This window comes from Ursus maritimus, unplaced genomic scaffold, assembly GCF_017311325.1.
Source record: "Ursus maritimus isolate PB19 unplaced genomic scaffold, ASM1731132v1 scaffold_8, whole genome shotgun sequence".
NCBI classification, from domain to species: Eukaryota; Metazoa; Chordata; class Mammalia; order Carnivora; family Ursidae; genus Ursus; species Ursus maritimus.
The window spans coordinates 1,708,021-1,721,334 of NW_024426996.1; the positions used below are offsets into that span (position 1 = coordinate 1,708,021).

At 40.2% G+C, this 13,314-nt stretch overlaps 1 protein-coding gene across 2 annotated transcripts in view; it reads left to right on the top strand.

Annotated features, from left to right (window-relative positions):
* The window catches only part of PPP3CA (protein phosphatase 3 catalytic subunit alpha), a 304,539-nt gene that overhangs the window by 140,143 nt on the left and 151,082 nt on the right, over positions 1 to 13,314 (top strand). For both annotated transcript variants that reach the window (XM_040625167.1, XM_040625168.1), the window contains exon 2: positions 4,238 to 4,438. In XM_040625167.1, the coding sequence (XP_040481101.1) occupies positions 4,238 to 4,438 (201 nt within the window). The remainder of the gene's footprint in view (positions 1 to 4,237; positions 4,439 to 13,314) is intronic.

Below are 13,314 nucleotides of genomic sequence, written 5' to 3' on the forward strand. Positions count from 1 at the left end.
AATAGTGGCTAATGTGGCTCAGACTTGAGGAAGAGAAATCTCAGCTACCTAGATCTACCCCAGGGAGCAGATCATGTCCGGCTACTGGGGCACATAGTGGTCATCTAAACCTGATGTAGCCCAAATCACAGGAGGAGACCCCTGACTCTTTCAGAGGTATGGTCCCCATTGTCAGCCAGAACCTAGGGCTAGAATTACTCTGGCGTCCCGGCTTTTCTGACTTGGATTGTGTTTCTCTCTGATGAATGAATAATTGACAACTTTAGTAATCGTGATATAGATGCCAATATTGGATACACGTGATTTTGGTTCCCAGACTAGTAACCTTTCTCTGGATCGCGTAGATGAACTTTCTGATGGCATTAACAAATAGGAAATAAAAATACAAGATCATATTCTGTTCATTGGAAATCAGTCTCTGCCAGATTTCCACCATCAGTGACAAGGGAACTCGGTCCCAGTCCAGTATACTGTTTGCCTTGAAAGCTGCTGGTGTGCTTTATGTTGGGAGTCAGTTGAGGATGTATATATCCCAAATTTTAACTACTTTGCTGTTATATTTGAGGAAAAAAGAGTGACATCGAGTGGCGATTGTGAAGTGGAGAAAGCGGAGAGGGTTTCTGTCTATCTTAGGATACTTCTTTTTTTTTTTTTTTAATTTTATTTATTTATTTATTCGACAGGATAGAGACAGCCAGCGAGAGAGGGAACACAGCAGGGGAGTGGGAGAGGAAGAAGCAGGCTCCCAGAGGAGGAGCCTGATGTGGGGCTCGATCCCATAACGCCGGGATTACGCCCTGAGCCGAAGGCAGACGCTTAACCGCTGTGCCACCCAGGCGCCCCTACCTTAGGATACTTCTAAGAAGACTATTATAACACCATACTTAATAGGCAATTATAAGAAAATTGGTTTGGGAAGAGTCAGCCAAATATCAACAGATATTTCTAAATTTTATTATCATGTGTAAACTCAACTCCTTCAGTCCTGGCCCGCTCATGTAGCCATGAAAGCAACTTGTAATCTCAAAGCAATGGAGGGGAGGGAAAATCCAATCTTATTCTATCAAGTGTAGCCATTTTTACGAGGTAATGAAAGACATGTTTTCTATGCACATTGGATTCTTTGGCCTGAGTCGTTTTTGCTCGGTATTTGGCACATGACTGCAGGTAGGATGCTAGGTGAACAGAGAAAGCAAATAAATGTGACCTTTGTGAGGCTGGAATTCTCTTTACGAAGCCCAAGCGTGCACAGATACACAAATATTAGCCCACTCTTCTTTTTTGTCCCAGAAAACTCTCTCTGGCTTACAGCATCTCTGAGTTCCAACTACGGCGTCATCGCTGCGCATCTTGGTTCCCTGGGGGGCCTTACCATCTGTTTAACCGGTGAAGGGCCCCATCTCATCAGTGTCCCTACCATCCAGCTGGAAACAGAGCCCTCTGGTTGGCCTTTTTCCTCTCTTTTTTGCTCCTCTTTATTTGGAACCAACTCCTCTATGTCAGAGCAGGTGGCTTCACCTCAGCCAGGTACCTCGGATTAGCAATTACTGGAAGGTAAAAGATGGGCCTCGAAGAGGGAGCATCTGTCACCGCCGTGATCTTGGCGTCGGAGAGAGCCGAGGGGCTTGGACAAAGTCTGTTTCATGAAGGTGATGCCTCTCAGGGTGCTCTCCTTTTGCCTCTCACCTTCTTCAATCCTTCAGCTCTCTCAGGTTTAACCCTTTGATCTTCTTAAGTTTCGGAAGGCCAGCTAGTGCCTGGTGGCAGAGACCCACTGCCTTGATATGCCTGACAGTAACCCAGCGTCCTACCCTTCTGTGCTCCTATGAGTCTTGTCTGACAGCTTTGCAGCCGCTTAAACCTTCACAGTCACACAAGTCTTGTCTTAGGAAATCACTTGAAAGAAAAAAACAAGTTGGCTCTTTGCCTTACCCCAAGTGTCCTTTTGAAGTTTCTTCCTTTCCATTCCGCATCCTATGTCTGGGGGATTTTGAGGAGTTACCAGGTAAGATATTTTCTAATTTCAAACCATACGTAAAGACCCACGTTAAAAAAAAAAAAAAATGTGGCCGCTGAAACGTGGCCACATTTTCTTCACAAACATATCCGTTAGGTAAGAAAAAGCAGGGAAGGCAAAGAAACAAAAGCAACAAAATTACCCCCAAATGCCTGAAGTCTAATGACCTAAATTCCTCTGTTATTCTCCTCTGTGTTTAATTCTTGCGTTTGCTCTTGCCGTACACTATGCTTTGGCATTACGCATTTTGCGTTTTCATTTACATCGTGGTTTTGTATTTTAAATCTGTTCTACTCTCAGCTGCCCCAAATAATTTTTGAAAATAAATGCGATCTTTATAAGAAACGTCTCTCAGTATTTGTTAGAATTGCGATTCTAAAAAGTGACTTCCCCCTGACTTTACGGTTACTAAGCACGGTCTCAAGTCCTTTTTGAGAAGCAGAGTGGTGTAGTCGTTGACACAGTTTCCCTGGCATCGAACTGCTGGAGTTGGTACTCGTTGGGTCTACATATAAATCGCTAGGAGATTGTCTTGGGCGAAGTGCTTAATATTTTTAAGCCTCAAGTGTCTCCCCACAGTAATGCTGCAAGGACTAAGAACACTGATATGTAAACACATGTGCATACGTCTTACTCATCTCACAGTTTTCCTGTTGTGTCTGCCTTTATTACCCAAATGATGCCTGGCATAAAAGAAACACTCTATAAATGTTAGCTACGGATGTTACTACCTACTTTCGTTATTATAACAATGCTCAGATAGATGTAATCCCCAATCTACAGGTGAGGTAACTGAAGCCAAAGGAGTTATTTCACTTGCCCAAGGTCATAAAACTGGTGAGTGTACAAAGCCAAGGCTTTGCACCCGGGTTCACCTGACCACAAAAGCTTCATGCTTATCCACTGAGTGTATGTCTGCCACTTCGTTTGGGCCGCATAGTTAAATAGATACGCTTGGATCATTAAGAGAATCAAGTCGCATCCATTAGGATAGGTTCACTTCCTGATTTTCCTTTTCTTGTAAGTACTTATAATTTCTCTTGGATAATCAATCTATGCTGTTAGATTGCACAAAATTTGTTGCTGTAGCTCTACCATAAATCTTGCTCCTCGAGAGACGCTTTTAGGAAGTTAGGGAGCTAGCTTTATTCCTGAATATCAAGTGTTCTTCCTAAGAGAGGAGCCATCATATGGAGATGTTCTTATGCATATGGCCTAATGCAATGGCAGCTGAAAGTTTCATGAAACTGTGTTTATGGTCCTTCTAGACATTTCTAATAGATCTGAGTTGTTTTCCAGTCATGACTCCTCATGTAAAACAGACAAACAATGACTCACTCTCACTGAAGGGGCTTATTGGCCATTTATCAGAAATTTAACCTTTATGATACCACGTCTGACCATGGACCTTTGGATGTCCTGGCACATTGTAGAAGTTTAGTGAATATCCTTCAGCTGAATGAATGAACGAATGTATTCACAGATGTAAAGAATGGCAGTACCTACAAGAGAGCTTCATACTGTTAAGGTATGGGGGTAGGCATGGGGGTGTGGGTGAAAGAGAGAATGGTTGGTTTGGGTTTGAGCAATACGTTGTGTTTGTTGTTATATCATACTCCTAAATTCCTGCGTCTCCTCCCCGACACCATATTTTCCTTCACTGTTCAGGATGATCCCTTGTTACATCTGCACACAAATCCTCATTCCCTGTTTAATATTCAGTGCATTTTTGCCTTTTTGCTCTCAGATTTCTGCTCTCTCCTTAAACAGTGAGTCAATCAGTTTACTCAGAGGTGTGACTTTAGTTGAAGGGGCAAATCTGGTCTGGCAGACCTTTTCCCAGTGGAGAAACATCTTCTCCCGAATTAGTTATGGTTGGATGCACACAAACTATTTTCTTTTGTCGAATTGATTATTGTGTAACAGAAACATCTCTCTCTCTCTCTCTTTTTTCTTTATTAACTTAATCAGGATCTTCCAGATGAAAGAGATGGGTACTGGGTAAATAAGAAATGTAAATTTCCTTTCAGCAATCACATTACATCCAGAATCAAAGAAAGAAGGCAGTCTTTAATTCTTGACAGCCCTTGATTTTATTTTAATGTGGGAACTTTTAAAATACTCCAATAGGTGGTTAGTGACAGAGAGAGACACTTGGCAGTTATTACTGAATTTTTATTGGGTTTGGCTAATGTAATAATTTGACTTTTTCTTTCTCAGCTGTCCCATTTCCTCCAAGTCATCGGCTTACAGCAAAAGAAGTGTTTGATAACGATGGAAAACCTCGTGTGGATATCTTAAAGGCACATCTCATGAAGGAGGGCAGGCTGGAAGAGAGCGTTGCATTGAGAATAATAACAGAGGGGGCTTCCATTCTTCGACAGGAAAAGAATTTGCTGGATATTGATGCACCAGTCACAGGTAAGTCCTGAGGATGGAGACTGCCCTCTTGTAGCCACACTTTGTTCTTAACATCAAATCAAAAAATCCTAGATACCAATGAGTATTCAAATACCTTTTTCATCTTACTCTTTAACTATCAAATTATTATTGACAGTTGAAGGACTAAAGCTATGATACATACATAACTATTTTTGTTTCATGTGTTGAGTATCTGTAAGATGGTGATGCTCAAAAGAGTGTTGTGTAATTCAGAGATGATGAAGGTATTCTGTAGTCATACTTTACTTTGGGGCTGATCTTGTTTATTGGTGGGAACACCATTTGGCACAGAGGACACAAAATATTCGTTGGGAAAGATTGGACCAGGTACACGGAGACTTCCACTGTGGTTGAGTAAGTGCCTGAGTGTAAGCGATGGTTCCCCACGTGGTGTCCCCAGACTAGCATTATCAGCTCATCCCTTGGAAACTTGTTAAAATGTAAATTCTTAGGTCCCACACCAAACAACTGAATCGTGTTCTCTGAGGGAGGCCGGTTCTGTTTCATTGAGCCCTCTAGGAGACACCGATGCACATTCAAGTTTGACAACCCCTGGTGTTTAGGGAGAAGCCAAATTTCATGCCTTCCTATAGTATTCTCTGCCTAGAAAATGTCTTCACTCTGAGTTTTTTGCTCTGTTACTTCTTACGGGCAGATGCATATTTTTAGTATAAGTGTAACTTCTCTTAGTCCATCAAAATTAAATCTTGTCCAGAAAAAATGTTGCATGGTGTAGAGGGTCAAGTATTAGAGACTTTTGATCTATCTTTTGTAGAGTTTGCTAAACTTGTAAGTTTTCATTTTTTAAGAGGCTAAAAAATATTTGTTTTCTCCTTAATTATCATTCTGGCAAAGGAAGAAAAAATAGACACAGAATATTGTCCTTTTCAAAAAAAGGGGATATTTTAAATATTTCACATATACTACTGATTGCTTCTTTCTTCCAAAACTTTATTACTTACATGATTGGCCTTCAAAGGTATATTTGCATGTTACTATTAAGAGCAAAATAAGCTCTCTAGAATACCAGACCAGACCAGACCTTCTTTGGTCAAAATGTCCCAAATGGTTCTTATTCCAAAGAAATTGACATTCCTGATGTTTTATTTTTGGTTGGTAATGTAATTTTTCTTGTTTGTAATTCAAAAAATATAATGGATGTGTTTGGGGTCAGGCAGCAGGAGAAATTAGCTCCAGTGGTGTTAACTCCGTTTTGGGCAGTGGTGAGTAAATCAGGCCATGGATTCACTCTGTGTGTGTCACTGTGAACCCCATTTTCCATGTGTTAAAATGAAGTCATGCTTTATTATCTGCAACTCATAGACACTGTGAAAAAAAGACAAAACAAATGTAAACATGCTTTACTTTCTTAGATACTAAAATACCAAATTTGTTTAGTATCCAAATACTAGTTCAGAAGCCACCAGCAAAAAATAAAACAAAAAACCAAACCAAAACAACAACAACAAAAAACTACTTTAAAAATTGGCTATAAATTCCACTTATAAATTAATGATAAAATATTAGATTTAAGTGACATCTTTATCATTAAGCTTGTTTTTGTTAACAATAAATGGCTTGATATTTTGAGTTTATTTTTTATTTCACATGATCATGCGTGACTTGCAATGAAGAATTCATGTTAAGTTCACCAATGAGCCCAGTAGGTGGTAATGGAGGTGATAATTATAAATTAAAGAAACACGTAAAATAGATATTTAGGGCAATGTGTTTTCTGGGATGCCGTCAGCTCTTCTCTTTGATTAGGCTCTGTCCTGCAAGAACACATAGAGAAAATTCTGAAAGAGTCAGATTTAGGATGTTTTATTCCAGAAACCTTCTGGAGTCCATGGGCTGTTTGCCCCCATGTTCAATACAGATCACACTGGGTTCTTTCTAGTGAGATACCAGCTGACAGTTTGGCAGAGTTTGGGATATAGCTATGAAGAGACTTTGGAATCAGGACTCAATCATGTATAGCATTCCCAGGGAGAGAAAAAAAAACAAAGCCTTTCAGACAGTGACAGAAGCAGCTATGGAGACATCACAGAACATGTAACACTAGTGAAATATAATCCGAGCAGGAAAAACTTTTCTCTAGAGGAGTGTTTATATTTCATAACAAAGGCAGGATCCCAAGGAACCTCTGGTAGATTCCATTGTAGTGATCTCTTTTCCTCTTTTCTGGGAACATAAGGATATGGAATCATAGTGACAAAGGGGATAGAAAAAAAATTATTTTCACATTTGGGTTAAAGGGAAAAAGAAAAAAAACCTTTTGCATATAATTCACCAGAAAGCTAAATTTATAGCTTCATATCCCAACCCATGAGCTTCCGAGCAAAAGCTGAAACTTGCAGAAATGCAAAATGAAAGCAGGATACGTTGATCAGAGAATATGACAATCCCTTTTATTTCCAGATACTTCTTATAAGAATCTGAACTAGCAGTATAATGTGTATTTTTAAATGTTTTTTGTTTGTTTTTTTGAGAGAAAGAGAGAGGAGGGGCAGAGAGGGAGCGGGAGGGAGAGAGAATCCCAAGCAGACTCCCCACCGAGAGCGGAGCCTGGCAGGATGTGGGTCTCCATGTCACAACCTTGAGATCATGAACCTGGGCCAAAATCAAGAGTCGGATGCTTAACCGACCGAGCCACCCAGGCTCCCCATGTATTTTTAAACTTAGAATATTTGTTGCTTAGATGACTGAATCAGTAAGTTTGTACTTTTATTACTGATGCTAGGCTATGCAATAAAAGGCATAGTTTACACTTAAAAATCTTCAGGATAGAGTACTCTTTATGTAGTTTAGAGCTCCACACTTAGGAAAGATGGAAAACTTAATTCAGAGGTGAAGGAAGAAGAGGAAGAAGAAGGAAGTAGAAGAGGGAGGGGAGAAGGAAAATAATATAGAGATATTATTTTATATAATATGCAAGTGATATATATATGTGATATACAAATGAGAATAAGAGGTATAATGTACAAATGAGAACCTGTGAAAAAGGTTAAGAGGAAAGAAGCAAGGACTTTTAACGTAGTGGGAAAAGCCTGAAGCCTGACAACATGGTGGTATTCAAGTGGTGTTAGTAATAATCTCTCACCTGCATATGTGAGGTTCCTGAAAATGGCGAGGTGAATGAGTCCTGCTAGAAACTGAGCAGTAACTTCTTATGTGGAATTCGCCTTTAAGTGGACTAGATCTGTAAACTCTCTGAGTGAAACAAATGACAAGTATTTCGTAGTTACACACAGAAGCCCTTCCCCACTTTCCCTCTAGTCCTCCCCACTCCTTGTTTTTATTCATAAAAATGTTTCACTCACAAATGCTTGGAAAAGAGTCTTGCTAAGATCTGTGCCATGGTTGTGTCCATTATGAGAAAAACCTAGAAATTAGTATTCTAGTTATTTGAAATCTGGACATTATTTCATTCCTTGAACGGGTCTTTCATGTTTAAATGAACCAAGCTGCCCAAATCACCTTCCCCCCCTTGAAGTGTTTATAACGTAGTGAAAGGTTTATAGTCATTTAGGATTTTCTTTACCCTCCAAATTCTGTACATTTTATTTGAGGGAAGAAGAACCGGGAAGCTGCCTTGTCCTAACGTGGCCTTTTGCATGTGTCCCTCTGGAGGAGATAAAGCGCGGTGTACCTTGCCCTCCACAGGGTAGATTTAGATAAACCAGTAACCTGGTTTATATGGAGGTTAATAGAGGTGACGATTAGCCAGGGGTCCGCAGTCAAGACAAAGGAGGTGCGAGGCATGTTTTGCTCTTTTCTCTAAAATAACTTGCCTGATTAGAATGGTAGCTGTTTCAGAGATTTAATTTGAAGAATGTGTTTCTGTGTTGGAGGCATTCTGTCAAGGAATGTATTTTCCTTCTTTGACTCTTTTATGAAAATTCAGTTGAATTTATCTTTGTTTACTTGTAACATACAAATGTAACGTTAAAACGTGTAGCCAAACGTCAGTGTGGCCACTTGCTATGGACTGAATATTCGTGCCCTCCCACCCCCAATATTCAGATGCTGATGCACTAATCCCCAATAGGATGGCTTTCTAGGGTAGGCCTTAGGGAAGGAATTGGGTTTAGATGAGGAGATGGGGGTGGAGCCCCTATCACGGGATTAGTGCATGTGCAGGAAGCTGAAGAGATGAGAACTCTCTCTGTTCCACCTGAGGATACAGTAAGATGGTCATCTACAAACCAGAATAGTGTCCTCATCAGACAGTAAATATATGCCAGCACCTTGATCTTGGACTTTCCAACCTCCAGAACTGTGAGAAATGTTTGTTGTTAAAGGTACCCGGTCTACAGTGTTTTCCTGAAGCAGCCTGAACCAAGATACAATTCATTTTGGGAATTCAATTTAATGCATATTTATTGAACATTTACCTTGTACAGGTGATGTGGGTTATACAGAGATTAATAAGACCTGGTCTCTGCTCTCCAGGGGCTCAGAACAGGGTAAGGACAACAGAGATTTTGGCCAAAGATACATATATCACACTATTGATTAAATTACAAAATATGACCTAGATTTATTCAAGCAAAGGAAGAAGTATCCAACGGGAGGTAGCTAGTTCAAATCCAAAAAGTTTTCCTATCTACTAAATGGCTAAGGTTTCCCTTGGACAGTGCCCCCTGATCATTATATTCTATCTTTGAGTGAAAGAAACTGTTAAATAACTCAGACCCAGGGGCACCTGGGTGGCTCAGTGGGTTAAGCAGGGAGTCTAATTCTCCCTCTGACCCTCCCCTCTCTCATGCTCTCTCTGTCTCTCTCAAATAAATAAATAAAATCTCTAAAAAAAAAAAAAATAGCCAAGATCCTAGCTATCTTGATTAGGGATTGAGAACTCCTTTAGAAGTTTCGGAACTATGGATGGCGTCCTTGACCAGAACACTCAAGGTCTGGGCAGGGAGTCAGACACAAAAACAGATAATCCCTGTATAATTTGTTAAGAACTGTAATGAAGGTGCCTATGCACTTAGTGTGGGAACTCAGAAAAAAGAATGCAGGGAAGCCAAGAAAGTTTTGACAGATTTCATTATATTTGAACTGGATCAGATCTGAGAAGTAAAATTTTACTCTGTGAAGGGTATTTTGAGCAGAGACAACTGCATATCAAAGGCACTGGTGGTTTTTTGGTTTTTTGATTTTTTCTGTAAAGTGGTAAGACATGGTTTTGAAGGTTTGCTGTGGGAAGCCAGGGTCTCAGAAGGGGTGAGGGTGGGGGGAGACTGAGGTTGGAAGGTCGGGTTGGGTAGGAGTCTCTGGCAGGCAGCACTGAGACATTCCGATACTGTTCTATGGCGCTGGAGAGTCTAGGGGTCTTTGAGCAGGGAGTTACATAATCAAGTGTGTGACTGGAATCACATCCTGGAAGAGATCAGTGGAATGAAGTGGGAAGGAACTCTTGGGAGAGGCTTTGGTTAGGAGCCTCTCATATTCTCCCAGAGAAGCCAAAATGATGCCTTTGGCAGGGTAGGGGATTTGGATGTGATTTTGATTACAGGTCTTTTAAAAAATGATAGTTAATACTAATCTTAGAAGATCTGATAGTTTGTACTTAAAAATCAGTGTTCCCTAAAGAATTCTTGAATAGGGTAGGTGGTTTATGCCAAGATCCAAATTCCTACCTTTCTCCTCGAAGTTTTCATGCGTTTCTGTTTTCCCTGCGACTCAGCAGAGAACATTCCCCATATTTGTAAAGCAAAAGCAGACCAGAAGCTTAGGTTTCTGAATCGAGTGATTTAGGAGTCATGTTCTGCTCTCTGGGCTGAGGGGATAGGCCAGCATCAGCCGGGCAAACTGCTAATCTCTCCAGTTTGTCTGTTTCCTGCAGGGGGGGATTTGTCCCTGGGGCAGCAAAGGATTCCCTCAGTGGCTGTGTCTGCCACTTAGCAAGTCAGGCAGTTGCCAGGAGAACCCTCTGGCTTTGTTCCTGGATGTGAGAGTGGACCAGTGGCCAAGCTGAAGGTCATGGCATTCCTTCCCTTGCAGCAGCTGACGTCAATTAGGAGAATTCCCCATGCCTTTACTCTGGGGAGAGTTAAGTGGGGATAAGAATCCAGTGTCTTTTGAGACCTAAAAGATCAGTGTTTATTCTCCTCATACTATCATTTATCACTATCAAAGCCTAACGTGGCCTTAGTTTATATGGGGATAAAATATGACTTCTGGGGCATTTTGCCCACTTAGATTTCGGTGGCCAAATCTCGAGGGCTGAAGCCGGAGGCCTATTTTGGTACCCAGCCCACTGCTGGCAGTCAGCACATTTGAGCCCCAGCCTGAGGCTGTTAACGCATCATTTTGAAGTCCTTATTCCCCTTAATTTTGACCCTTGATTAAAAAAAAAAAAAAAAAAAAGACAATGTTGATAAAAGGTCACTGCATCAGAGCCAGAGTCCTTTTCCATGAGGTGTTTATCTCTCTGGTTTTGCAAGGTTGGTTTTAGGGAAACCATCTTAAACAGGAGAAAAGGGAGTCTTAGCAGTTTGAGTCAGTGTTTCTCAAAATTGAGCACAGATCAGAATCACCTGAGGGACTTTATTAAACACAGGTTGCTGAGTGCCACCTCCAGAGCTTCTGATTTAGGAGGTCTGGAGGTGGGCCTGAGAATTCGAATTTCTAACAGCTTCCAGGGTGGTGATGATACCCTTCACCCTGGACCGCACTGTGGTAACCACTGGGCTAAGCGGCTGGCCTGAGGTCTCCCAGCTAGTAAGCCGAAAACCTTGTTTTGAACAGGCATCCATCTGCATACCTCATGCTTACTGATCATTCTATATCTATTACACACACTGTTCTGCCTCTGTATAAGATTTTTTTAAATCAAGCATTTTCAGTTTCTTTCACTAGAATTTGTTCTTGTTTATTACTAAAAAAAGGCTAAGAATGCTATTAAAGGTTCTCAAGAAATAGAAAAAAATATTTGGTTGTTGATAATGATTGGTTATATTTTAAATAAAAATGTATTGCTATAATGCAAGGGGGCAAGACAAAACAATAGTGCTTAGCATATTTGGGGCACCGAGTTTATCTATGCAGTTTTTCTCAGTGAAAAACCTTCATAGTACTTTCTTTTACAAGCTCTCCAAGAGTGGACTGTAGAGAAAGCTATGGCTGGGACAGTTAATAAACGGAAAAAAAGGGAAGACTGAGATCAAAAGCATCTTTAAGGGAATTGTTTGATAATGAATGGAGTATTCTATTAAGAATACCTGAGCCATAGTCCTTCAGCACTCGTGTGTAATGAATGAGTCAGTAATAATCTGTTGACATCAGTAAACTTGTAACACCATCCAGAGGAAACATTTGACAGTCATTACGCTTACATCATAATTACCACGAACAGATATTTCGCTTTAAGATGCAGTGTGCCCTGTCCTTTTCAGTTTGCCATAAATCGGTACTGTAGTTGTTTTCTTTATTCTTTTTTCCTTTTTTTTTTTTTAAGATTTTATTTGTCTGTCAGAGAGAGAGCTAGTGAGAGAGAGAGCACAAGCAGGGGGAGCAGCAGGCAGAGGGAGAAGCAGGCTCCCCGCTGAGCAGGGAGCCCGAAGCGGGACTCCATCCCAGGACCCTGGGATCATGACCTGAGCCGAAAGCAGACGCTTAACCAACTGAGCCACCCAGACGTCCCATCTGTAGTTGTTTTCATAGGAATAAAAATGCATAGAACTATTATCCTTAAAACCTGAAAGTTACCCCTTTGAGTAATAATATTCTGATTGCTTTGGAGAAAGTTGAAATATATTAATATATTGTAATCAATATTACCACAGCTTGAAGAGAAGTAGTGTTTCAGATAATACCAGAATTCTTTCATATAAAAAGAGCATTCTTCCTGATATCTCCAGGGAAAAATGTAGATGCTCTTTTGTCTAGCCAGATTATATCCGTGTTTCCAATCTCATCTCATGTTACATTTTCTCCTTGAAGTGTCCCTAATAATTTCAAACTCCATTGATTTTATTTTCTTGTGGGCCAGTCATGTTTATAGGTTTTAATGGACATTCCCAGATACTGGTCACAGACTGGTTCTGGTTTATGACAAAGTTTTTGTTGGCCCAGAGTAAAATTATCTGTTTCAATTTAGTAAGAATGCTTTCTTTTTGTATATGAAAGTACGGTGATAGTAGATGGTAGTTGTTTTTTTTTATAGCTTTTTGGTGAATGAATTAATGAGTTACTTTGTTGTAAGGCTAATATTTAAGTTCTTGTTTTTCCCAGTTGCTGTTATAAACACTGTACTTTCTAACTTGTAGTTTTCACACAACCCTAGGAAGGAAGTACTGTTATCAGCTCCATTTTACCAATGAAGAAACTGAAGCTCAGTGGGGTATGGTATCTAAGTTTACCCATCTAGAAGGTGCCAGAACTGGTATTAAAGCCCAGACAAGTTCAACTGCGTCTGTTCCCATTTTATTTGGGCATAGAAGTGTACTTTATAGGTCCATAGAATTGTTAATTCTGGGAGTAATCATATGGTGTCGCATTTAACAGTATTGTACTGGTTTTTTAAAATTGTTTCATACTGTTATCCTATTAAATGTTAACATTTAAGGATATAGATCTTGTGTTATGGTTTTGTGGCTGTTTCCCCATTTCAAAATAAATTTACTGTAAATGCACTGCTGATTTGCACATAGTAAATTATGAAAATAATGCAATGGAGGCCTACAAGCCCCTCTCAAAGAGAGTACATACCCCTGTATGTGTGCAGATATGTCTGTTTCCGTGTGTGTCAGTGTCATCATTTAAATGAGCGTTGTCTTTTTATTCTGTTCTTTTCTCCTGAATAGCTATTTGTTTATTTGTGTCTTAAGTGGAGGATTTTGGACATT